The 27,712-nt window shown below is 34.3% G+C and overlaps 2 protein-coding genes across 3 annotated transcripts in view; one reads left to right on the top strand and one right to left on the bottom strand.

The window, feature by feature from the left end:
- The first annotated feature begins 838 nt into the window (after positions 1 to 838).
- On the top strand, positions 839 to 7,214 carry LOC100892050. Its single transcript, XM_030975848.1, has 5 exons — positions 839 to 984; positions 2,258 to 2,604; positions 3,314 to 3,482; positions 4,019 to 4,150; positions 4,667 to 7,214. The coding sequence occupies exons 1-5, from the start codon at positions 929 to 931 to the stop codon at positions 5,682 to 5,684; spliced, it is 1,722 nt and encodes a 573-aa protein (XP_030831708.1). The 5' UTR covers positions 839 to 928; the 3' UTR covers positions 5,685 to 7,214.
- A 781-nt stretch (positions 7,215 to 7,995) lies between these two features.
- Positions 7,996 to 27,712, bottom strand: part of LOC584026 (copine-3) — a 63,375-nt gene continuing 43,658 nt past the window's right edge. For both annotated transcript variants that reach the window (XM_030975245.1, XM_030975244.1), the window contains exons 8-15: positions 24,603 to 24,689; positions 20,875 to 20,934; positions 20,410 to 20,543; positions 19,600 to 19,706; positions 18,715 to 18,851; positions 17,114 to 17,350; positions 13,456 to 13,556; positions 7,996 to 11,666 (exon numbers count right to left, since the gene is read on the bottom strand). In XM_030975245.1, coding sequence (XP_030831105.1) covers positions 11,660 to 11,666; positions 13,456 to 13,556; positions 17,114 to 17,350; positions 18,715 to 18,851; positions 19,600 to 19,706; positions 20,410 to 20,543; positions 20,875 to 20,934; positions 24,603 to 24,689 — 870 coding nt within the window. In that variant the 3' untranslated portion in view covers positions 7,996 to 11,659. The remainder of the gene's footprint in view (positions 11,667 to 13,455; positions 13,557 to 17,113; positions 17,351 to 18,714; positions 18,852 to 19,599; positions 19,707 to 20,409; positions 20,544 to 20,874; positions 20,935 to 24,602; positions 24,690 to 27,712) is intronic.

Genomic DNA, 27,712 nt, shown 5'->3' with positions numbered 1-27,712 from the left:
AATGAATTTTTCATTATTATTATTAGTGTTATTATTTCCTTGAACTATTTTTTTTATTCTTTTCCATATTGATGTAGGCCTATTTGTAATTTTTCTTTATATCTTTGAACATTTCAACTTTGTAATCTCTGTTTGTATCAGTCTCCCGACTGTTTTAAAATGAAATTTTGATTCAATAAATCAATGAATGAAAAAAAAAGCTATAGGCCTACTGTTGAAATTAAATTTTTGTTAAACAAAACAAGCAATCAATGTTTACGGATAAGTGTCAGGAAAGTCGTGATCAATGAGAAAGTGAGAGAGTGAGTAGGAATAACAACAAATTAAGGACATGTATATATATAATATAATCAGCCCCACTGACTTTCCCATTTTGTTATAATGTATTGGCAATTTCCATTATTTTTGCTTTTTACATATTCAACTTTTTGTATATAGTAGTTCTTTACAGCCTGATGCCTACATATTTTTGCTATTTGGAAACTTTGCATTTTTACATAACTTTAAATCATATATTTGACTGAAATCAATACATGGTTTAACATTTTTTCTCTGAAACCAAGTAATTATATCCATTGCATATTAATTACTAGTATAAGAAACTGAAACATTTTCAATTTGTTTCCCACCTCGATCTATATCCTTGACACTTCAGTCTTTTTATAGAAGATATGATAATAAATTTCTGCATCTTTTCTACAAAAGGAAGTAAGGAACATAAATTTGAATGTATTAGTCCAAAATTATTCAGTTTATCATTACAAAATACGAAATGTGTAAAAAGTTGTACGTTGTTCAAAATTAGAATAGCTCCCTCTGTGGCAATAGGTCCTATAGCTTGTAACAAAATTGAAACTAACCAACAAAACAAAACAAAAAGCTAGATGTTACTTGTTAGATTAGATGTGATGATTTCTAATACCGGGTCATGGATTTTGCAAGTATCAAGTCACAGGGACAAGTTATTGATGTTTTTGAAGATCTGTAAGTAATAATGGTGTATTGTATTGACTATAATTACCACAAATTTGAATCGGCCCGCAGTAGTCGGTCCTCGACGGAAAGGAGCTCCACCTCCTCCCAGGCTCCAGCCCGGCGGAGGCGGCGGAGGCGGCGGAGCTCAGCTCCGTATTAAGCCAGGCGTTAGCGTGAGCATTGTCATCGAGTTGGAACGTTTAATATCGTAATTCAGGTCAATTGAGATCTCACAATTTCTAGGGAGATGTTGTGTTTGAAATCGCCCAATCATAGCCAGAATTTATTGAATTATTACTTTCCTGGGACTGGGCTGTGCTGTGAAGAAACTAGAAAGCAAGAAATTGTACACTTGTTATTGTTGTTTGAAACTTCAACAATATGATTATGACTGTGTGAGCTTGCATGCAGAGTCAAAATAATAAATAGACCATGTAGAACTTGTTGTTGTTGAGATTAATGGCGTTTCCATCGTCATTGGATGATTTTCCCCAGGCAATGTGAGAGCGTGTAGTTACTGGCCCTCTCTTAGTACTCTGTTGGATCAACTATAGCCTAGTGGCATTGTGTTTATGAAATTTACAATGTCAGTAAATTTATTGTTAGTAGATCTAGTTATTTTCTGTTTTGTTATGCAGCTAGTTATTTTAAAGAATTAATTAGGAAGGAAAGGATGAAGTGGTTGAATATTAGTTGCGATCAGTTTATTACGTTAGGACTTTAGTTTAAAGCCTCTCTTCGTATAATGAAGCAATTTATACAATTTATATAATGAAGAGCTTTAGCTTACATTTAGGGCATGCACATAACGTTCATCCGATCTCAGCGAATTGCAGCCTCATTTTCCTAAATTGGCGCCTACAAGGGCCCTTCTTATTGGCTATCGCAGGCTGTCATTCGCTCAATGTTATAAGTTGATCAACAGCCTTGTAAACTCTGATCCCACAGTCTTCTTCACATCTGCACCTCATGAAGCTACAAGAGGACACCACACCACTAGAAGCTGTAAAGCACAGAAGCAACACAGCCCTAAGAATAAACAGCTTCAGTCTGTCTGTATCTGTGGCTATCGTAGAGCTCTCTATGATTTTTCTGTTTTTGTGACTGCGAAAATACCTTTCTATTTGGGAACAAGTTTGACTTTTGATTTTTATTTCAAATCACAATCTAATTTGAACTACAAGTCTTGTTAATTTCTAAAATGGAGAACTCTGAGGGACAAGACACCTTATTGTTTTAAATAGAATAATTAACAGTGAATTGTATTTTCTTTCAAATGCAGGTTTCATCAGTATAGTAATTTGACAGAGCTGCCCAAGTTCAAAAAGAGGAAGCTGACGCAAGTAGGAAACTTCAAGGTCTGCAAAAATATCCCAAATTTGTCCAATCCACCCCTTTTGCATCAGAGTAGCATCCAAGCTTCAAGATTAGCAGAGGATCATGGGCAACAGACTGGAAATGTGTCATTACACCCTCATGCTAAAGATCAGGGGAGTTTCTCGAGTGGTGTTTTCAGCATTGATTCTGACATTGATAACCTGAATGATGATGGAGAATGTGGTGATGAATGTCACATGGAAAGCAGGCGTCACCCTCTTGATCAAGTTGAAGAGAACTTCTTGTCATCTGGTAATGATCTAAATTTCAGAATTAATGTATTTTAGGCTGCAGGTTATCAGCAGTTTAGTATTGGTTTTGGAAGCTCCTCATGAAAATAATAGTAATCACGTCACCTTGGGGAACATAGTTTCCAACCAGACCCTCTCATGTCAGTGCATATTTGTATACTATTGTCAAATGACAAAGTCTAAGTACCCACCTGAATGAAGGCATTGCTAAACAAATCATTTGAATTGAGATTCATAGACTTGCTAGAAAATGGGTTGTTGGGATTTGTATCGTACTACGGTCAGTACTTCATAAGGTTGTGTGATTTTGAATACATATACTTCCCCTTGAGCATCATTTTCTTCTTGTACAGACTATTTTGTGGATTTCTTACCATCTGTCATTTGTTGTAGTTCTTTGGGAATTCAAAAGTATCATTGCTATTATGCAAAGGGCTGATGCTACACTTAATGCAAGATATAGTAAAACCTGTCCTGATGGCCACCTCTCTATAAAGGCCACCCGTCTATAGTGGCCATGTATTCTGTCTCCTTCAAGATAAAAAAATGTGTGTTGTAGAACCTGTCTAGTAAGCCCACCTGTCTACAGTGGTCACTTTCTCTGTCTCCCTTGTGTGGCCTTAATAGACAGGTTTGAATGTATATACATGTAACAGCCAGTATGTGCTAGTAGTCAACCTTATGTTATCATTACCCTTACCCTTTTACAGAAGCACCATCAGAAGCTGGTTCTGGTGTTGTAGAACGTCCTCTGCAGGAAGAGGGTAGGCAAGATCATGTGAGCTTGAACCAAGATGGTAATGACATCCCTCAAGAAGGCACTGGAAAACTCACAGATGAGGACATTCTCTTCATGATGCACAAGCCAAGATTAAAGAAGTAAGCCCCAGAATAGTTTGCCAAAAATTAAAACATTTATTGAGATTTGAATGATTCTCCATGCTATTCTTGAAACGTAAAGAAAATTTGCCAAAAGACCAAGTTCAAGTTAATGTTCATGAATTTATACTAGTTTCCACTTTAAAGCCTATCTGCGCTAGTTTGGACAGGAGTGATTAGACCTCCCTGCATGGTCACTGACAGGTGGTTATCTCATCAAATCAGCTCTCAATTAACATAAGAAAAAGGGGATCATGAAGGACCAACGGGTACCGCTTAGGCATTGTTTGCTATGTATATAGAGGGCGCAAGTAGCTACAAGTGGTGCAGTCCCGCTTTAACTAAAGAATAATGAATATACAAAGTGAATTTGTACTATCTACATGTAGAAAGCATATTTGTAATTTTTCAGAATTGATGCTTGTTTAGAGCTGCTAAAACATCATGTCTGCCAAAATCTGTTCTGTGTAAAAAAGAGGAAAAATGTCTTTATCAAATGCTAATCCTGTTATGATGTATGTGTTTTGTTTTCATAGGAGAAGGAAAAAACCACCATGGCAAAAACGCAAGCTTGACCTAGATGACCTGTGGGTCAAGGGTCAACATCTCCAGTGTCACCATAGTAGTGATCAAGAGGAAGAGGTTACTACTAAGCTCTTTTTGGATCGGTAAATAATTTTTCTCTAATCCTGTTATAAAACCAACGCTAGTGCACTTTATGAATTTATTAAATTATAAGACAAATATCGTAAAATATCTGCTTAAATTTGGCCTAAAGAAAGAAGATGTTATATTTTAAAAGTTTTTTTTTTAACCGTTTTTTTTTAGAAAAAAAATGTATTAAAGCATTCAAAACTGAGGAATACCAGCCCAAAGAGGGATTTAAAAAAAAAGAAGAAGATTTCGACCGACAGACCCATGTTTTGGCCCCTAAAGGGCAATACAACATCTTTTTTTTTTGTAGGCCTTAGTGAGTTTTATTACTTGATTTGACTGTCAATCTTATTGAATATAAAACCTATGTCACTACAAACTCAGAAAAAAATGCACTCACTGTCTAAAAACATCTGAACTTTTGAAAAGTCTGCTGCTGTCAGCCCAGCACTATGAAATTACACAAATAATGGGGTTAATGACGTATGTACACAAGGTTAAGTAAAAACAATATTATTAATGATTTACAGGAATCTGAGATGGGGCAAGATCAGCCTTCAGAAATACATCTGTGCAATGAGGAAATCAAGGAAAGGCAGAAAATGGCTGAACAACGGCAGCAGAGGCAACTTAGACAGCAAGAAAAAATCCCTGAAAGACACTTCTCATGAAGACAAGTCCTTTGAAAAGGTGACATCCAATGCTAGACTTGCAACCAAATCACCAAGGAATGAACTTCCAGCAAGTATTCCGCAGAAAAGAACCTTGATTGCAAGTTCAGGAAAGAAAGGTATAGTGAATAGAGAAAAGAAGACGGGAAAGAGAGCTAAAAAATCTACAAGATGGTTTGAAGATGCGCCAGACAATACTTCGGATACATCGGAACAGGATTTCCGTCAAAGATCGGAATTAGAAATATCCAGTTGTGCATTTCCAAAAGTAAACCGTGGTAATGATGTGGCCAGTAGGGCAAAGGAGGAAAAGGGGAAAAGAAAGAGAAAGTCACAGAAAGCGAGTAGAAAGGTCAAGGAATCTAAAGCAGACACAGTTGACTCTAAAGTAAAAGGTAGACTGCAGAAGACCGAAGGCTCAAAGAAATGCAGAGTTTCTGGAGGCAGAAGAGGCAGTTCAACCAGCAAAGGCAACAGTTCCTGGATTGACATTGATAGTGCCAGTGAGCCTAGTGGGGTCACCAGGACACAGAGTGGCAGCGAATGGCTTCCCTCCGACACCACAGGACAGGAGAGCAGTCAAAGCCAGGAGTCTGTCGTCAACTTCATCTGCCTCACGCCGAGGAAATCATGCAAGCTGTCCAGGAGACAACGGCGTGCCGAGGAGAAGAGGAAGACGAATCCTCTGTCCACCTCCGACAGTTCAAACTTTGGTGGCCCTATTAGGGGTGTATCTTTGCACCCTAGGGGTTCCCTACTCCCTGTGACAGACTTTCCTGGATGGGACGATGAGGAAGAGGTTGAGTGCAGACCGTTGTTCAGTCAGGGTAGGCATTGTGGTGGTGTTTGGAACACTATCATTGAGGAATCATCATAAAGAAGAGAGCAAGGGGCAGAAGAAGTCATTCAGAAAATTATTCATTAGACAGCCTTGGGCAGTTCTATACATATTTTTATATTTCTATTCATGTCATTTTCATTTCATGTTTAAAGCTATGATTCAGCAACCCGGATGCTCATTGGAAACATCTTTTTCCTTTCTTTTTTTAAATAATTGAAATTGATTGCACATTTTGATGTAATTAATTTAATACCTGATTTATCTCTTTGTGTATTTCTTGGTTAAATCATTTCAATGTTCTTCATGTTAAAAGCTTGTTTTATTTCACCCAAAAACAAAGAAGCATGTTCTGTTTAAAGTACTGGTAGACATGCATTGAGAATTACAAGTTTGGCTAATAATTTGTCAATATAAACCAGAAAGCTTGCAGATGACAAATGCATAAGTCTTAGGTCAACTGCACATCGGACAATAACAAATTAAACCAAATAAAAGTACCTCTCAGGATCTGGGGTATACGAGTGCTTTGCCAGAAAATGTAGCTATGTTTAGATGATGTCACATGATGGACCAATCCTTTGTAAGCAGACAACATCCTATAACTAATTTTCAGTGTATTTATTTCTCAACTATAAGAGTTTGATTGATTTTAATCATGAACGTACTTCACACCTTTATAAAAGATAAATTTTGCTGATGCTGATAATTATAATTCTTTGTTTAGAAAAATTCAGGACAGGGGTAAATTATCGATGAAAAAATCCCACTGAAATATCAGCCCACTTTCAAAATGAAAAGCCTGTCAAACTACAGAATGGACATTCTTTGTTCCTGATTGAAACACTGCACATGCCATGCATGCATTGGTGCATGTAGCTGAATGTACAATGGCATCTACAAGCCACAGTGAAGCTATAACTGATTTCTTTATTTTTAATTTCAACAAATAAAATCATGTCTGATATTTAGAGTGAGGCAACAGATTAAACAGTTACAATGATGCTGGTGAAGTAAAAGAAATAAGTGAAGAGAAGATGACGAAGAAAGGCACTTGAAATATGTGCATTGTTTGTTAATATGGGATATTGTCTGCTTATATGCTAATTTGGTCCCTTGAGTGACGTCACAAATCTTGGCAGCGTTCAGATAGCTCTTCAAGTGCTGCGGTATTTTACCGTTTCAAAATTGATATTAATTGTTACTTTGAATGTTTCCAAGCTGGGAAATTTGATAAATTTGTTCGATCTAACCTTCCCTAATGCATGATACAAATTACATCATTATTTAAAATTAATGAACCTCTAATTTTAAAAAAAGACTAGAGTTTTGAAATGTTGACTCAGAGGCTTTTTGATTCGTCTGAATTTTTCCAAAGTGAAAACCGATTATTGAAGGTGATAATGCAGTTCATGAACTTTATTATTCAAATGCCTTATGGTTTTTTTTAATAATGAGATGTCTTTACATAGTATGCATAAACATTAGGATGTGTAATACATTTCCCAGTACAGGGAAACCAATCATGTGCAAGTTATCATTTTGAATTAAAATTTCAAAGTGAATTAATTTCAGAAGCTTCTCCAATCTCCATGCTGTTCAGTAATGCCATGCAAAATGTATTTTCAACACATAGCACTATGTGACAAGTCTCTTTCTCAATTTATTATTATTATTTTTTTTAATTTTTTATTTATTTATTTATTTATTTATTTTTTATTTTATTTATTATTATTATTATTTTTTTTTTTTGGGGGGGGGGGGGGTTAATGTTAAAGAATATTAGAGAAAAATAAATGAAATATGCAGTTTACTTGATATTACTTTTGGCTTAAGGTACAAGAATGTTAAATTAAAAAAACATGTAAACATACAAAGATATAAAGGACAATTTTATTTAAATATATTTTGTATTTCAGTGCCAGTATTATGCAATAAATGTACATGTACCTGCGATTGTCGATTGAAAGCTATATGTATTTATCTTTGAATTATTTTTATCTGAAATACATGTAAGTTAATTTTGCCGAACTGGATTTTGTAATATCGGCAGGAGGCTCACATTTTATTTTGTATAATTAAATTGATTATTTTGCCTATATTCTACCTTTGCTTTAAATATGTCACAACTTTATGTTTATTTTGCTTCTGAATATTTTTTTCGACTCAACTTTTCAATGTTACTATTTCTGAATTTCTTCTTTATCCTCCAGTTATCCCTTAAGTAATTCTTCTTTCTCATTCTTCCTCTATTCTTTCTTTCAAACATTCACTCTCTCTTCTCAAGTATTCTCTCTCAATCCTTTTATCAGTACTGAATCAACAAAATAACCAAATGCATGCCACCTTGTAATTTGTAAGATTTCTAATACATGTATAAGCATTATTTATTGGAATATTCTACATACAATATCATAAAAAAGCACAAGCAAACAATATATTTACCTCTTAACTAATTCACTTTAATTATCAAAGAGCATATTGCTTTATAAACACAATCAAATTGATAAATACTCATGTCTACAACATACTTCCAGCATAACTGCCCCGCACATGATAAGCTGCACTACTGACAGTATAATAAAATCACACTGTTATTTACAAATATTTTATACAAAATTACTTTTTATGTTAAAATTCTGCAAAAATTTGATCATTGATTCATATGTTAATACCATACTATAGGCAGGTAGTTTCATACCTACAAATTCTTCAATCTCCAATATGGAGTTAAATCTAATGCTATATTGATCAAATAATTTGTAATATTTTGTAACATAAGATTTTAAATATAATAGTATTGTAACAAACAATATTGAAACAAAAAAATGCTACATATATATATTTTTGTCTGAGTCTACATGTACTGTATTATCTCTACTGCAAGCATGTGACCTCTTACCTGTACCAAAAATACATTTGAAGGAAATCATACAATTAAAAGAAAATTTCATGTGAACTGCTAACTACCACTGACAGAAATTTGCAAGAATGGAAGATATGTGGGAATGTTCCATGCTTAACTTATGAAGTATATGTCTGAACAAACTTATTAATGACGTTTCGTAGTCGAGTTTTTCCCCTTTCATTTTGAACAATGCATCAAAATAATAACATAGAAGTTTACAATCAAATTTCAGCTTATAACCTATGCTCATGCATATTCCCTTTTCCCCTACATGTTTGACACAGAAAGAATGCAAAAAATGCGGTAGTGGAAACTTTGGGGAACTCTTTTTCTACAAAGTAACACTTTTATTTTGAAAATGTTCCTTTTAACAGTATGGTACTATCAAAGCAATCAAAATATCAAAAGCTATAGAAGATACAAAAGGGCACTTCAAAGAGACTTTTATACATGACTTGCTAGGATATGTATTTTGTAAGACAACTACTCTTTTTAGAAATAAGAAATGTTAGTAAAAGAGAAGATGAAATTTGACTGTGCTGCTATTAAAATGGAAGAAGTCTAAAACATTGCATTTAAAAAAAAATTTCAAATGCAAGTACAAGCATGTTCCTGGAAGATTATGCCATTTCTGTCATCGGTGATGATTTCAAATTACTAAAGGATACTTGAGGTGAATAATAATCTTCACAAGGTCATATGCACACTTGCAATACCAAACTAGATCATCTGGCTTGTACAAAAAGGTGGGTGGGTGGGGAGTTGTTGTAACAAAATAGATGCATCGAAAATAATATCGCTAGTGACATTCGTTTGGCTCGTGATATATGGTCAACTAGGGATCAAAAGCGGCGCACGAAACGTCATGATCTTTTGATCCCTTGTTGACCATACATTGCGAGACAAACGAATGTCACTATCAAATTATTTTTCGATATTTTATCCCCAATGAGTAATATATTTAGCATTAAAATAGATGCAGTTCACATATGGGTGCGGTTTCTAGAGAGACACACACCCCGTCCCACAAAATAAAATATAAAGAAATGATAATGAGAGATAGCTAGAGGATGCTTTAGCATTCTAAACTGACATACAGAGAGAAAATTATGACTGACTCTGCTACAAGGAAAAGTCTATTTATTAACACTAGTTTGCATCAATCATTAATAATACTCTGCCATGCCTATATGTGGTTGTCAGTAAGAAACAGGAGGGGGAAAAATTAATGCAGAAATGTACACACAGCTGACTACCGATATTCTTTTCTAACACATGCAAATATAATGTCTACAGTGATTTTGTTGTTGTTATTACTATGATACACTTTATTGCACTGATCACAACTGTGGTGAAACATCCACTGTTCCTCACAGGCCATTTACTTATTTGCTTATATGAATATACATTAGAACAAAATTTGAAATGAAATTTGCATGTTTTATACATAATTTCATGAGCACCTTATCATTGAACTGATACACGACTGACCACCATACAGAAAATCTGCTGCTTGTCACATGTTCTCTTGCATGAACATTTTTAATGACCAAATCTTAAGAAGAAAGTTCAAAGAATAAAGTGCTGACTCATTGACAGGCATGTTTGGTACATGTTCAACTAAGTAATGCTAAGGTCACAAAGGTTCGTACGAATGATAATTTCTTACGAATCTCCGTTTTTCCATTGTCTTCCCAAATTTCCATTGTCTGAAAATTGTTTGTACGGCGTTCGTATTCGTTCGTAATGGCATTTGTGACCGAGGCTTAACCCACTAAAACAACTTCTATCTCCATTCCTCAAGATAAACCAAACAAATACAAAATAATGTTATAAAGATTATATATCCTTAAAAATTATAACATTGCTTTACCAAATAAAACGATGTATACCATTTGGTCAAAATTTCCTAAGTACCAAATATAACACAAAGGAAATAATATGAAAACAAAGGCTATCTTTATGTAAATAATTATGTAATTTACCTATAAGAATAACAACTATTTTCAATTATGATGTCACTAGTAACTAGATTAAAGAAAACAAGATCCTAACAGAATCTGTCTATAGATATAATTTGCTTTAACCTTAAATTTATGTGCAATAGGAGACTCCATTTGTGAATGTCATGAACATATTCATATCAATATGTTCATGACATTCTAAAAAATTTCCAAGCAAATATATGCACATAAGTTTCTCTAAAATGAACCAGACCATCAGAGTGAAAAACAAAAGAAAGATTAATATGAATAGCATGTTCTCCTTTCAAAAAAAGTAATATATGTTTGAATGTCTCTTGTTATATATATATATATAACAAGAGACATTCAAACATGTATTAATGTCTCTTGTTATATATATAAACTACGGCGGTATATTTTTCAAATCTAAATATATTTTGAGATCATAAAAGTAAAGAACTGCACAGAGATAAGAAATCGAACTCTGCATCAAACCTAATTATTGAAAAAAAGATTTAAGAATATTGAATTCTAACCTGAATCTAAAAGTAAATATACATTGTAGTTGAAAGTTTCATGTTCTACCAGTTAATATATCGTGTCTAGTTCAATCATAAATCCATTCTCTCTTTCTCTCTTCCACATTGCAAAAAGTGCAGAAATTATTAAATTAAAACCAAAGTATTTCAACTATTATATTACATTGTTTGGCTAAATCATGCTACTGCTCAAAATCATATATTCTATAAATTCTTAGATCTTACTTTAATAAACATATCTAGGTAATTACAAGCCAGAAAATCTTGAAATGCGTAGATACTTTTTCAGCATATATAACAGAAATAATTTTTCAAATAATTATTTTTTCAAAGTGTAATAATCACATAAAACAAAATATTGAGCTCCTGCTAATTCTTCATGTAGTTTGCATCAACGTGTGTGATGTTTTGAACAACTGATTACGGTACCATAAAAAGCTTGAATTTAGATTTCAAAATCCGAGCTTACGGTTGTACCTTCCAGATATTGAAGAGAGAGTGATCCTTTTGATAATTCAATTGAAGACAGCGGTGTATAAACAATGTAAATAAAATCTTTGATAGATGCAGTGCATGATGGGTAGTTGGTGGACACACCCATGCTCATAATCTGTGGTGGTTTGGATGAGAAAAAATGTTGGGAAAATGTGAAAAAGAGAGAAAATTAAAGAACAATGTATCATCATCTCTGACATTCCACTGTAAAATTATAGCAACAATGCAGTATCTGAAACAAGGAAGGAGAGAACACTCAAGATTTAAAAAAGGATTAAAAGAAAAAAAGATGAAGACATCCATGAGTTATCATAACACAGCTGAAATTGTGAATAAGTACAATTACACAATTATGAATAAGCACATCAAAAATGTTCCCCTTGCAACTAAAACATGTTATTTGACATTAAAATATTTCAGATAATTATTCATGCAGAGGATTTAAAGCTGAAATACAGTTGTGTCGAGATCCTTTCTATAACCTTGGTCTAATCCAAAAGTATTATGAAATAACCCACATTATGAAAAATGTGAGAGGCCCTACTTTGCGAGAAATATGACATCATCGATGATTCAACAAATACTGATCTTGTGAAAAAAAGGAAATAGAAGGAGAAAGTATAACATCTATATATATATATATATATATATATATAAAGGGAACTAAGCTCCGCTTGTAATGTATGCAGGGTTTTGGAGGTGTCCCATACTCTACTCTATTTGTAATGTGACTTTAAACTGAGCACACTCTTAAACTGTCATTGGTGACACAAAGATATCCCTCTGTTTATCTGATTTGTGGTGTAGTACCATAATACTACTTGGAGATAAAGATGCTTATAATGGACTAAATTGAACAGAACTGAACTGGCAAATATACGAATAAAATAATAGTTACAAAATAAAACATAAATTCTTGAGTATACATGAGGAAAATATATTTCAGACAATGAAATTTCACTAATTGACAACAAAATATGAATATAAATTTGTTTCATTCAATACTACTCTATTCTACTACAACAAATGTATCAGTACGCATGCGTATAATCTGAAAATGTGTATCAGTATATTATCCCTGTACATGTTTATGTTTACAAAAAGATAAAGAGACATATAAATATTGAAAGGAAATAAAATATGTTCAAATTCTCTTTACATAATTATTGAGGCAATGTTTATTTTAATGTGTATACACACATTACCTTGCATAAGAAATGCATATATTTATAATAACTTATTTTGTTCACTTCATATTTCTTTTTTTTCTTCTTATTATTAATAGTGGTACCTAAATAAAATATTATACTAATCATATTAGCATATACTTAGTTTATAACAACAAACTTTTACTTTCCATATTGCTTCTAAATAATACATTGGTAAACAATAAAAAATGTTAGATTTTCAAAGATGTTTTTGATTTCCTAGCCTCATTAATAACAACCAGCAAAATATATATAACACACTTCAAATCTGCTATCACGTATACTGCTATGTAGAAATTCTGGGTACCGTATATTTTCTTTGCTATATACATGCATATATATCAACATTCATGAGGTGTAACACACGGATTACTAAATCCTGAGAATTTATTACATTTTTTCTTCTAATTCTAAACAATACTCAACATCACTAAACATATTGACACCTGTGGTTCTACATGATACACAAATCATTCCAATGCACTAGTTTTATAATGATTCTAACTCTAAATTGTGTACAATGTTTATTGAAACAAACATATATATAAATGTATACAAACACACTAAAAGCCAGGCAGCGCTGACATACAGCCCAACACAGGTACGCAGCTAACGTCTAGTAGACTGTACAGCGGAGGTCACAACACTGGACACAGGTCACAGACAGAGGGCGTGCTACCACATTGAACACATTACCGGTGGAGTACAGGGGGTGAGAGGTCCTTCTTCTCAAAGTATTCTGACACTTGCTTGGGCACCTCAGCCAAAACACACCTGGCTAGCTGAGCAGGAGAAGCCTAAAGATTGAAACAAACAAAAATCAAATGATTATTGAAATAATGATCTGAATTATGAAGCACAGACCTAATGTAAAAAAGAAGAAAATGTAGTAAAAGATTAACTTTCATTACCTTGTATTGTGTTAGCTTGCATTATGACCGGGGTAATAATATATCTGTAAAGCGCTTTATAGAGACATCATCAATGTATTAAGTGGTATATAAAAGCGGAATATTATTATCGTTACTTGTTACCTGAGTATCGTCTTATAAAGACTTGTGATTGATCCGAATCAAACGCAAGCCTACAGTCCCCTATCTTTTATGTACAATATTAGACGCAAATAAGTTGTGATTAATCGCAACCTTTTATAAGCCAGGGCCCTGGTATCATAAATCTTTTACAAACTGTTTATTGTTTACATGGAAAACTGACACTTATCACAGGTAACAAATTGAATACACATCAAAGATGAATAAGATTACTTATTGGTTTTTAAGTTATATGTACATATACTGTACAACAGAATACCAGTAGGTGAACAAACACACAGAAGAATAGATGGGTATAACCCCAAAAGACGATGCATCTATGACAATCTTTTCATCTCTTCATCATAGGAATCCTGCAAAGTGAATTTTTGTAATGACCTTTAAAGACATGCATATAAAGTGTCTTTCATTGAATGTAAGAGGTCTGAGGTTTTTTTCTTGGCTCCAAGAAAAACGGGCAGATATTATTTTGCTCCAAGAAACTTATAGTTCTCCAGACAATGTTAGTGCTTGAGCATCTGAGTGGAATGGTGATTTGTTTTTTTGCATGGTTTTGTACATAGTAGAGGGGTTTTGATCACAAAAAAAACAACTGTTGAATACAGTGTCGTATCTAAAATAATTTCTGATAACGGAAGGTATTTGATATTAAAACTAGTTATTGATGGAAATGAGTCTATAATATGCAATGTTTATGCACCAACTTGAACTGCAGATAAAAGAACAGAGCAAAGAGTCTTTTTCAAACATTTTGTTACATGACTAAACTCAATTGAAGATATAGATACAATTCCAATTATAATGGGAGGTGACCTTAAGGATATAAATCTTGACAGACAAGCTGGGCACCCCCAGTTTTCCCAACAGGTTGTCAATGCACTTAATGAGATGCAAAGTGAATTAGAAATCTGAAGAATAAGAAATCCTACAGCTAAAAAGTTTACATGGAAACGGTTACGGCCTTTAATTCAGAGCCGCTTAGATATTTGGTTCATTTCTGAGATCTTACAAGGCTATGTATTGAAGGTTGACATTATTCCAAGAGTAAGCTCTGACCGTTCTGCTATTGTTTTAGAATTAAAAGTTCAAAACAGGAAAAAGGTGAATGCTTTCAATTGGAAATTCAACAATGATTTATGCAATGATGATTCGTTTTGCTCTAAAATGTCAGAAAACATAGATAAATGGATTGACGAAATAGTCCCATTTGAAGATGTTCATATGAGGTGGGAATTTTAAAAATATCAGATGCGTTTATTTTCGAGACAATAAAGCATTGAAAAGGGAGGAAATATTAGAAGAGTTGATTAAGAAATTTAAAAAAAAATGTTTACTAGGTTTACTTGAAGAAGACGGTGATGCACACATTGAAGAATATGAGCGTGTCAAGTATGAATATGAGTCCTATATGGACAAGCTAACTCAGGGTATTATTATACGCTCAAGGGTGAACTGGAGTGAGTTTGGAGGAAAAAATACTAAATATTTTGTCAACCTGGTAAAAGGCCCCAAGAGCAGATCCTTGATCTTCTTGCTGTCATTTCCGATAAGAAGAAAGTCAATGAACATATAAAATAGTTTTATACAGAGTTATATAAAAAAAAACAGTGGTTAACTTTGAGTTGAATTATATGTTTTTAGAATAGGAAAATCAACCTAAATTGTCTGCAAGTCAGCAACAAAAATGGGACCGTAGTCTATCATTAAAAGAATGCACACAATGTTTTCTTTTAACGGCAACAAATAAGTCTTCGGGAAATGACGGCTTAACAGTCGAGTTCTATTGTAAGTTTTGGAAACAAATTGGACAATTACTTGTAGACACACTCAATTTTTCTTTTGAAAACAGACAATTTTCTACTTCACAACGGCAAGGGCTAATTACTTTGATTAAAAAAAGAGGGAAGGATAAGCTTCTCATCGAAAATTATCGCCCAATCACTTTGCTTAATGTCGATCTGAAAATAGGCTCAAAACCGTTTGCTGTGAGACTTAAAGTAGTCTTGCCAGATTTAATACACCCAGACCAGGTTGCTTTTCTGAAAAACAGATATATCAGTGAGTCAGTGATAACGATACTTGACGCCCTTCATTATTCAAAGTCAAAGAATATACCAGGGATTCTACTTAGTTTATACTTTCAAAAAAGCATTTGACTCCCTCAAACTTCCACACTATTATGCTTCCTTTAAGCCCCATTCCAACTCTAACTATAGATGGTATTGTTAGAACTTCTGTTGATGTGTCCAAAGGACAAATGTATTCTGTGTGTATGCAAACTAACAATCCATCTATTTCGTCTACTTTCGCCCACCTCAATAATATGTACAGCCTTCATGATTCCACCGCTGTTGAGCTTTTTAAATTGTCATTTATGCTCACGATAGATACAAAATTAAGAATGTTTCAGTTGAAAATCATCCATAATCTAATACCAACTAAAGTCTAGTTGGTTCGTATTAAGAGAATTGAAAATGCAGCTTGCTACTTTTGTAATAATGATGATGAAAATCTGGAACACCTTTTTTGTTTCATGTAGACTTATAGAACAGTTTTGGTTACGCCTAAGCAGAGCTTTTTTCAGTACTTTCTCCCCCCCCCCCCCTCGATTTTGTTAACTAAAAATATCCTGTTTGGGCTGACCCAGCTTGTCAAAGTAAGAAACGTTTCCACCATTAATTTCCTGCTTCGGTTAGGAAAGCAATATATCTTTAAGTGTAGGATTACAGAAAACATGCCCAACGTTCATCATTTTGTACATGATGTTAAATATTTTCAGATGGTAGAAAGTTTTTTTGCTGAAAGACGCAACAAAATAGATAGGCACAATGTAAAATGGCGCTTAATTTCCGGAATTTTAGAAAATAATCCTATTTAAGCAGTTTAGCAGATGATAGAACACTGACAGAAATCCTATTTTGTTCTAGGGAGGGGGAATTTTGACGATCGCTGATGTTTTCTATTCTTTTTAATGTAGATCCTTATGATTTCTTCTCAGATTTATTGTTGTTACATGGATATAAATGTCTGCATATTTGAATGTTGAATGTAAAAATATTATTGGATCAATAAAAACTTATCAAATATTAAAAAAAAAAATCATAGGAATCTAGATGGACTGAAAGAACTTTCAAATGGATAGATATTATTTTTTTAGAACAAAACTATAAAACCTGATGATTGGGAGAAAACCAATGACAACAACAGCGAGCCAAACAAATTGGGACGCATATACGAGTCTTGAACCTTCACCCTGGTCATTGAGGGATATTGAGACATAGAAAGTATGCCTCTGGACCTACCTGCTTGAAGTCTCTGAAGGGAACAAACTGGACGATGTCTCTCGCCGTGGGCTCACCACTCGGCGACTTCAGGGTGCCGTCATCGCCGTCCAACATCCTCATGTCGGTGAAGTCTGCCTCGCCAATGCCCACGATAATGATGGACATGGGAAGATGGGAAGCCTTGACGACCGCATCCCTGGTCTCGTAGATGTCCGTGATGACACCGTCCGTCAAGAGGAGGAGGATGAAGTATTGCTGTCCAAGAAACAGAGAGAAGGAAAAGGTTAACCTTCACTTATTAATCCTTAATGCCTCTATATTTCACAATACCAGACTCTTCCCGATATCATATTTATGCGGATGATATTCAAATACTCACTTCATTTGAAGCTAACCAAAGCAATGCAGCCAGTGCTATCCATAATCTTGAGGCTTGTGTACACAATGTTCATAATTGGTTCGAATCATTTTTATTGAAACTAAATCTTACAAAATATGAATTTTTATTGTATGGTTTTGAGACTCAGTTAGATAAGGTATCCATTACTTCCATTACCCTGGTTTGGCAAAACGTTACTGTATCTCATGTATGTTGTAACCTTGGTGTTTATTTTTTACTCCAACATGGCAATGTCTGTACAAATTCAATACGTCTCTAAATCAGTCTGGTATTAGTTGAATTCATACGTAAATAACTGACTTGCAAAGATCCGATAAGTGGAAGCCATTTTGAAGAAAGACTGATTCATTCAAAGCAGTTGGAGATTGGTTTATTATACTAGTATACTATATAATTTCTATTAAAGATAAACTTGAGTTCTGGTAAAAAAAGAAAATGAATTCTCACAGAATTTAACGAAACTTACACTGAATGTTCAAGATTACAAATAAATGTCATGTGCCAAACAATTTTTAAAGAAAATGTATACTGGCTGAGTAATGAGCATAGAAAGACAAGGAAATCAGGGTAGTACTAGCCCCGACACCATGCGTGTTGTCCCATATACATCTTTCTATGTAAGTGATTGTTACTTTACCAAGACTCTGCCAAATTTATGATGATTTTGATGACTCCAGAACCTTGCATTACACACCATTACTTACATGCTATATGATCAACTTTTCTGATCCATTCCACACCTTTTCTTTCACAATGCAATCGCATTACCAGAACTCAAGTTTATCTTTAATTTCAAAATGAGCATGATCAAATTCCCTCATAAATGGAATAAACAGAAAGAACTCAGCTGTCACACACACACACACACACACACACACACATGTTTGTGATGTAAATCAAGGACTCGTGAAACACATCAGTATGTTATTTCATATTCGAGGATACATATTTTTGTAAAAATATTACATCCCAAGGATGATCTGGAAATTTCCTACATAACGGAGGACCTACAGTATTTTTCCCGTGCAAAGAGAGCACCAAAATAAACATGCCCTTTATGAAATGGCTTCAAAATTCACTGGGTTTTCGAACCAAGGACGTCCTCGTTTTGTAAGTGGTCGTCAAAGTGAAGGTGCACACATCTGCACACACCCACATATACCCACACCACACATTACAACAAGGAGATGGAGTATCATATGCGAGCTTCTGAGCTTACCGACGCTGTCTTATTCTCATTAAGAGCTGCGTGGGCAAACTTGGCAACATGGTTGATGATGGGTGCAACGTTTGTAGGACCCCACAATGATACTTGCCGAATACACGACTGGTAAGCTGCTACGATACCATGAATGCCTGAAGAGGACAAAGAGAAATTATTCAATCATTTACTACATTAACTTTTAAAAAGACAATTTACAAAGAAGGCTCTATTTCAACTGCAAAGAACAGAAATAAAAAAAGTTAACAAAACAGTATAATTACTTGAGTGATTCTATGACAACATTTCTTTTTTTTCCAGCAACACATCCCCTTTAATTTAATTAACTGAAAATCAAACATTCTGATTTATCTCTTACCTATTGCAGTCTTAGTAGGGGAGTCTTAGACCATTTTTTAATTGGGGAGGGGGGGGGGGGCTGTTGGACAAAGCTCAAGATAAGTTTATAGCCAAGTATTTCTGAACAAGCAAAATAAATAAATGCCACTAATACTTGGAATTTAACAAATAGGCTAAAAAATTAAAAATTCACTGACATAAATTTTTGAAAGAGGCGTAGGAAAGGTTTCACCACCGTCCCCTAGCAATGTCCCTACAGTCTATCAGCCTAAGAATAAATCCTTTAGTTCCCTAGAAGAGACATCTGTCTTTGATCTTTCTAATTTGTATTCGACTGAAATGTACTAGAGAAAATAGGTTCACATCAAAAGTAGATATTGAAAGCTGTAAATGGTTATCTGATAAGCTTGAGCACTATGCTAGCTATTAGCTATAATCATGGGGAAAATACTGGAGCACCGTGGACTTGAGCTCGAAACAAAAAGACATTATTATCATTGTCATTTCTAGAAAAAAATATCTCAAACATGATACTTAACTCACCTGCACAGAAAGGGTTGTTTGGCTGGAAATTGATAGGGAATTCATGTGAAACAGTTCCATTGGGTGGAATCTTGGCACCAAAACCTAGCGCTGGAAACAACTTATCACTGTGGATGTGTGTGATGAGAAAAATTAGAAATACATGTGATCATCTAAATGCTAACTTTATTGGAGGAGCTCGCGCCTTTGAATGTTTTTTAAACAGATATATTGTGACATAAAAATGCTGTGAATCATCATCATCATCATCATTTTATTTCTTTCTTGTTACTATGTCTTGTGTATTATTAATACTAATTTTACTACTAATTAATCCTGATGCAACCCTTACTTCATGTATTATTGCTATTGGCACTACTTTTACTACATCTACATACTACTACTACTACTATTACTACTAATATTATTACTACTACTACTGTTACTACTACTATTACTATTAATATTACTACTAGTCTACTATCCTACCACTACCAAATACTAGCACTACAACTTCTACTGCTCACCTGTCAGTCTTGCATTACCTCACCAACCGACATGTTCGCTTGTGTATATTGGTAAGGTGACTGCTGGCATGCCACTACTACTACAACACCTACCACTACCACTACAAATACAGCTACCACTACTACTACCATTTCAACTTCCACCACCCACCTATCATAGTCTTGTATGACTTCGCCGACAGACACGATGGCTTGCGTATATTGGTTAGGTGACTGCTGGCATGCCACTACTACTACAACACCTACCACTACCACTACAAATACAGCTACCACTACTACTACCATTTCAACTTCCACCACCCACCTATCATAGTCTTGTATGACTTCACCGACAGACACGATGGCTTGCGTATATTGGTTAGGAGATTCCAGATTGATGAAATGTAGAGACGACTCCTCGTTGGGGTCACCATTTGACCCGGTGAAGTCGATACCCACCTACATAGAGGATACAAAGGAATACAGGGTAAATTCACACATACAAATTTAATGTTTCTTTTTTTTATCAAATAAACTTTTTAGCAAAAAAATCACATCAGAATGAGAGCTTCGAGAGGTATTCAATGTTGTATGGTTTAGATATATTCAGGATTCTGTCCAAGATGGTACAATGCTCAAAACTATTTGACAAGATAAAAAAAGATGTGCTTGTAAGGAATGGTAGGTTGGATTTGGAAGGGGATGAATTGTGCCCCCCCCCCCAACCATCCGCCAGTAGTATGGTTTGAACTGAGGACTTGTTAAAGCAGGAATAACCACTAGTACTCACTGTGAAGTTGATTTGGCAGCCACCCAGGATGTAATCTAAAAATGTGTACACTCTCTTCACCTATAAAAATGAAAGAGAAAAAGAAGAAAACACAGAATGAACACAACAATCAGCAAATATTGCCTCCAATTACTTCTATATGTACCTCTGAAAGTTCCAGTACATGCAGTAAACATGTACATATAGGTGTCGTGGATGAGTGGATACGTCGCTGGACTGTCGATCACAAGGTCCGCGGTTCGAGTCCCGCCGCGGCACTAATGTCCTTTGGCAAGACATTGATCTACATTTGCCACTCTCCACCCAGGTGTTAAATGGGTACCGGTAGGAAGGAATTCCTTAAAATGCTGTGAGCGTCAAAATCGGCAGCCTAGCATAGCCGGGTAATGTTGGAGCGCCTTGAGGACCTTGCAAGGTCGATACGTGCGCTATATAAGAATCCAATATTATTATTATTATTATATCATGCCAGAGAAGAATAGTTTCTATGTTTTAATGTGGACAATAAAACATGTTTATACATGAGGTCTGTTCAGAGCAAGAAGGGCATTTACTCAGTGTTGAAGTATATCAGTTAACGCCCTTCTGGCTCCAAACAGACAATAAACTGAACAAAACATGATCCAAATACAACCTCCCTCATTCCACCGCCAAAAACGATTCAGTACATGCAGGATACATTGTATGTATCTTATGCAGGTGGAGGAATTTTTTTCTGTTTTTAAAATGACAATAAAATGTATCTGAATGTGAATAAATACAATTCATCAATAAATATTATGTGTGTTCCCTAATTAATTACTTTCTAGGCAATAAATGCTAAGCTGCCTTTGTACAACAAATATTGATGCTGTTCAACGTCATCCATTCTATGACTTTCCCTTTGCCGACTTCTAGTGATATAAAAAGCCCTAAATACATCCCTAAAATTGGTAATAAATATCACAAATAAAACGCACTTCTTAGAAATAAATCCATGTATTAGGCTAAAAAGTGACTCATAGATCCCTAAAATACCTCCAGAGTTGATCATATACCACGCAAATTCCCAACTAATCATGTGGGTGTCCATAATTACTTATCGTCATGGTGACAACATGCTCCGACTATCCAGCATTACGTCCGTACGTAGGGCACCAGCCAATATATATATCGTCGTAAATCAGAACTGCTCTAATTTAATTTCATACAGGTTTTTTGTTTCTTTGCTTTTTATCTGTGGGCAGCCTTTTTCGTTTATTAGCTTGCAGTTGTATGACAAGGACAAAAAAGGCAGCAAAGATTTATGGTTTATTTTATGGATTAATCAGGACAAGTTGTGCTCATTTCAGTGATAACCGAAAGTGATAATATATCTTCAGCTACCAAGTAAAGCAGTGAAGATAACATGTATACACTATTTCCAAAGATTTACTCAGTTGGACACCATGTTTACTGGTTTATATCAGGCCTTTTTATGACTTGTTCTGTTTATCGGTTGGCGGAGGGTTATTCTGCTTTTCAATTTATATCTCGCCACTCACTGGGAGTATACATATAAATCATCCCAGGCAAACTATACAGATGACCACTGATTCATTGTATCTTTTTCTTTTGAATTAGATCAAAGTACACCGTGACAGAAAATGTGACTTTTAAATCTATAAAAATACAAAAATCTTGTTAAACTTGCTAAATTTTGATAGACTAGCCTGGCAAAATTTGGAAAATAAAAGTAAAGAAATATCAATGCTTCTAACACTGGCATAACAAAAAGCTAAAACCAGAATTTGAACAAAACTTGCATTAATATTTAATCACAAAAATTGCAAGGATAACACATACAAAACGAAAAAAATACAAAAAGGATATCCAATAGTAAAAATACCTTCTACTAAAATTAAGTAAGAAAAATTGTAAGGATAAAACAACAATAACAACAAATGACATTATAAGGCAAAAAAAAAAAAGGAAACCCAAGAATTAAGCTACCCTCTACTAAAAATATAATTTTTAATGCCCAAATGGCTTGAGTAACGGTCATGTGCCCTCTTGCATTTTAATGGCTGTCCGATGCAGTAAAGCTATTTAAATGACTTCACACTTTTGGGAAATATCTTCACAACTTTGGACGCAGACACCCTTCATTCAGCTTTCTCACTTAGACGTTGAGAGAAGAATGACACCGGAAAATGACCTTACACCTTGATCTGTGAGGCGAATATGATTTTTTTAAAAACTCGATTTGTTAAGTGCTGAGTTTCATTGTGTGTGTTGTACACAGAATTAAGAGATATAAGTAACACTCATACACATTTATATTATGACTCTTCTTTCTTTTACAGTTTCATGTCTTTTATCGGCAGAGTGCACAGGTTTATCAATAAATATTCTCTTCATACTGATCTTTTCAAACATGAAAGCAACGTTCTTCATATACAACAAAATAACAATATACCCTTTCATACTACTTTGAATAGATGCTACTCCCCTTCTAAATTTCTCTACCAACCACTTTTAACTCTTCCTACCAATATGCCCCGCCCTTCTATCTCCCCTTTTAACTACCACTTTGAACTCTTCCTACCAATATGCTCCTCCCTTCTATCTACCCCTTTAACTACCACTTTTATTTTACTTTTCTTACCAATATGCTCCGCCCTTCCGTCTACCCCTTTAACTCCCACTTTTAACTCTTCCTACCAATATGCTCGGCCCTTCCATCTCCCCCTTTCACTACCAATTTCAACTCTTCCTACCAATATGCTACGCCCTTCTATCTACCCCCCTTTAACCATCATTTTTAACCCTTCTTACCACTATGCTCCGCCCTTCTATCTACCCCCCTTTAACCATCATTTCTAACTCTTCCCACCAACATGGCCAAGTGCTACTTCCATCAATCCCCTCTTACACTCAACCAGCACCCCTCAGCTTCCACCCATCACCACCACCACCACCACCATCATCACCCCAAAGCCTCTCTCATGCCGGGTCACAATGCTGCCCTATCCGCCACACACCTACGCATTACGTCCAATGACTCACTAGGCTATTTACGTCATCTCGACACCAGCCCTCATTAGGTATTCATGACTACCCATCCGCAGTGTCAATACTCCTAGGTCAGCCAAGACTGGTGGTCCGGCATCAAAAACTCAATTTCTTTAATATCTCTTTCCAGGGCAAAAAGTTTGTTTTGGGCTGGAATTGGTAGAAAAGCTATAAAACAACATTATTTCTCAAATAACTGATATGGCCTTCATACCCATATAAGTATGACTCAAACCTCTAATTTTGTCCTCTTGTGTTTAATTCAAATTCTGCTTTTACAAAAACTGCTTTAAAAGTTTTCTAATTAATCTAATCTTGTTTATGGACTGATAAAAACTGATGAGAACCGATCATTACAAATTACAGGCAGTAATTGGTTTGTAATTCATTAATATGTTCTGTTGTTTTTTTAAATTATTTTTCTATCCATATTTCTGCAATTTTGGATCAATTAGAAACATAGCACAACATACATGTATATTTCTTACTTTAAAATATTTCTTTTAATGCATCAATCATCAATTTTTTAATTGATTTTTTTTAAATCAGAGAAGAGCAGCAAGCGCACAATTATGTAAAGTTACAAGATTTAAACTGCAGTCCATATCGATTATACAAATGGAAAAGAAATGATAATTAAACTGGAAAAAAATACATGTATATACTTTCCAGAGATGAAAGAAAGTATGACTTACCTCACAAGATCTAAGAAAGATAAGGCCGGAGTTCTGGTAGTTCTTCTTCTTTGCTTTCTTCTTGGGATTAATGCACTCCCATTCCACCTAAAGGAAGGACAGGGTTGGACATTGGGGAAAAAATATCAAAATGAGAACACTTTTTCTCATAATGCATCTCTCTCAGACGCTCATATGTACCTTACCCTCCATCCCTTCTTTGAATTATTTCAAAATTAAATTAGTATTATGCATGACTTCTAAATGCAATGAAATATATCCTAATTCAAATGGCTAGAAATTAAATGTTCTTTTCAGTATTACAAAAGTGTGTATCAAACATTTTCTGCAGATTTTTAATATTTAATGTCCTACATCTTTGCAATAAAATGGGTACAAAGTGTACTTATCGAAACCCTAAACTAGGCTTTGTTGAATTTAACATTGTCTTTACTCTATCTCTACTCTATCAAACTGTGAAACAGTTCTCAGTACTTTAAACTAATGTCATATATGAAGAAGTGTCTTATCATTATGGACTGTTGGCTTATCAAATCTGTTCTTAGATTCATCCCTGTTCATTTTTTCTACATCTTTTTATGTTGATAAAAAGTATCATGTAGCACTTGTGTAATTCTTGCATATTATCACTTCCACAGTATCATAGAGAGAGAGAGAGAGAGAGAGAGAGAGAGAGAGAGAGAGAGAGAGAGAGAGAGCAATTTTGTAGTAAGTAAATCAACTGATGTAATCTGTAATTTCAGAAGAAAACTATTAATAATCAAACAATCAAATTTCTTGAGTTCAGAAATACTCAATCATATTTTAGAATCATTCCATATTTATAATAGAACAATACAATGTATGTCAAACATACTAGTGGTAAGTGTATTTTCAAATGGTTACTACTTTAATTCAATGAAAAGCCCAAACTTGTCTACTCCATCTATAATGTCCCATGCATGGTATGGCATGAAAGAGCATGGAAGAAAGTAAACAGAAACTACCTCAATTCATGCAATAACTTTCTGGTGATAAATGTACAATGTACATAAGTGCTACATGATGGCTTGTGATGTTTCACAAAGACTGCCCTCTATCCGATAGCGATGGTATAATGTTTGATGAACATGTATTGAGCATGAATGAAGGACACAGTTCTATTTTAGTCAACAACTAATGAGAATCATGATATGATTCAATGAATGTGTGAAAATAGAGATCCAGTTAACGGAAATGGTAAAGAAAAAGATGTCTTTTGATATTATGATGGGTAGGAAGTAGTATTAAAGAAGGAAGCACACATTCAATGGTGTAAATCATATTTCTTTGAAGAGATAAGGAGAAAAAACTTTTTTAGTATTAAATTAAGTTCTTGACTTAGTAATTCTGCCACAATGGAATAACCAACTTCTGAATGACTCTGTACAAGGCTCTGAAAAATATTTACTTGCAATCCTACAATGGTATCAGCAAACATCACTATCATTTTATTTTTCAATAGTTCCCTAAATAACTTACTTCTTTGATAATCACAGTATAATCCAGCCATAAAATATGGACACTTCAATTAATGTGCATTGAGACATATCAATTTGTGTTAATATTTGGCTTAAATTCTGGAGTGTACACCATGGCAAAAAATTGTTTCAGAGGATTTTTGGGGGAGATATATAGAGTTTTATGAACACATTTAATAAAGCATTAATTTTTTTTATGCTCACCGATATATAATTTAATTGATATTTTTAAAAAACCCAGATGAATAATTTGTATTTGATGAATTCGTCCTTGTTTTCACGAAGTGACAGTAGTGAGGAAAATCGTAACGCAAAGTGAATGCAATTATTTTTCACTACCGTCACTTCGTGAAAACAGTGACGAATTGTCAAGGGTTTATGTAAAAAAAAAATAGTAAGGGGAATGTTATACATGTATTTTTTTGATGATCTTTTTTGGGTTTAACCTAGTGTAAATTTGACTTGAGTCTAATTATTTGTTTTACAATTGACATGGGATTAACAAAAGACAAAGTTGTGACATAACAGAGTACTTACATACATGGAATTTTCCTTGGCTGAGATATGAATCATCAAGATTTTGTTCAATTAAACCACAAAAAAAATACTATTCCTCTAAAAGCGCTTACTATCACATTTGGGTAACAAATAACGACTTTTAAAAACAGAAAACAGAAAATGCATGGCTGTCTTTTTGCAAGTTACAAATTTGTAATACCCTGTAGGATATGGTAACAAAACAGAATGTAAATCAAGGTACAATGTATTATTTAAATTCTAAAAAATATTCAAAACTCCAGTGCACAGGTGCAGTATCATTTACAGCTTTACAAATTGATAATTCAATAGATATGTAAAGAGATCTAAAGAGATACCGCTTACTCCTATTCTTTAATATATCTTTTCTCTAGAATACAAATTTCTGATATAATAATGATTCAGAATAATGTGAAGGGGAGGGGTGGGTGTATTCAGTCCAAGATGCAATGAGTGCACTGCAGATTGGAAAGACGGGGTGGGGGAGGGGTAAGGGGTAGGGTGAACCCACACAATACCAACACATTTTGGAACAAAACAACTTACTATCACCACTTGTTAAAACTCAAACTCACAAAAACACTTGTTAGTGACTTAGATACAAAAAAACATCAACAAATGTTTCAAAGGGAAAAGTCAACCACATGCTACAAAATATGACAAAAATGAGACAATAAAAGTGACAGAAAAACGAAATACTGAGGGATGGGGGCACAGCAAACAAACAAAATATTAAGAGTTTAAGTGCGAATATCACTGTTGATAAATCAATGCTTGAACATAAAGTCATTTCCTTCTCGTTCAGCTACAAAATGTAATCCGGAAATGAAAAATATGAAGAATAGGGTGTTAAGAGGTGTTTTTGACTCAAATTCAAACGGACTTTCAGAAACAAAGGAAAAAAAAATGCATTGCTACGTGGTACAATTTTGCACATGTATTCCGAGGGATAAACCCCACCTAAATTAAATGAAATATTTCATTTACATTGCGCTTTAATAATGGAAAAAATAATGAAGATTAATACATGAAAAATGTCTAAAAAATAAAATAGCCAAATAAAGACTGATTGGG

This window comes from Strongylocentrotus purpuratus, unplaced genomic scaffold (genome assembly GCF_000002235.5).
Source record: "Strongylocentrotus purpuratus isolate Spur 01 unplaced genomic scaffold, Spur_5.0 spur5_scaffold_8, whole genome shotgun sequence".
Taxonomy (NCBI): Eukaryota; Metazoa; Echinodermata; class Echinoidea; order Camarodonta; family Strongylocentrotidae; genus Strongylocentrotus; species Strongylocentrotus purpuratus.
This window is presented reverse-complemented; position numbering and strand designations above follow the sequence as displayed.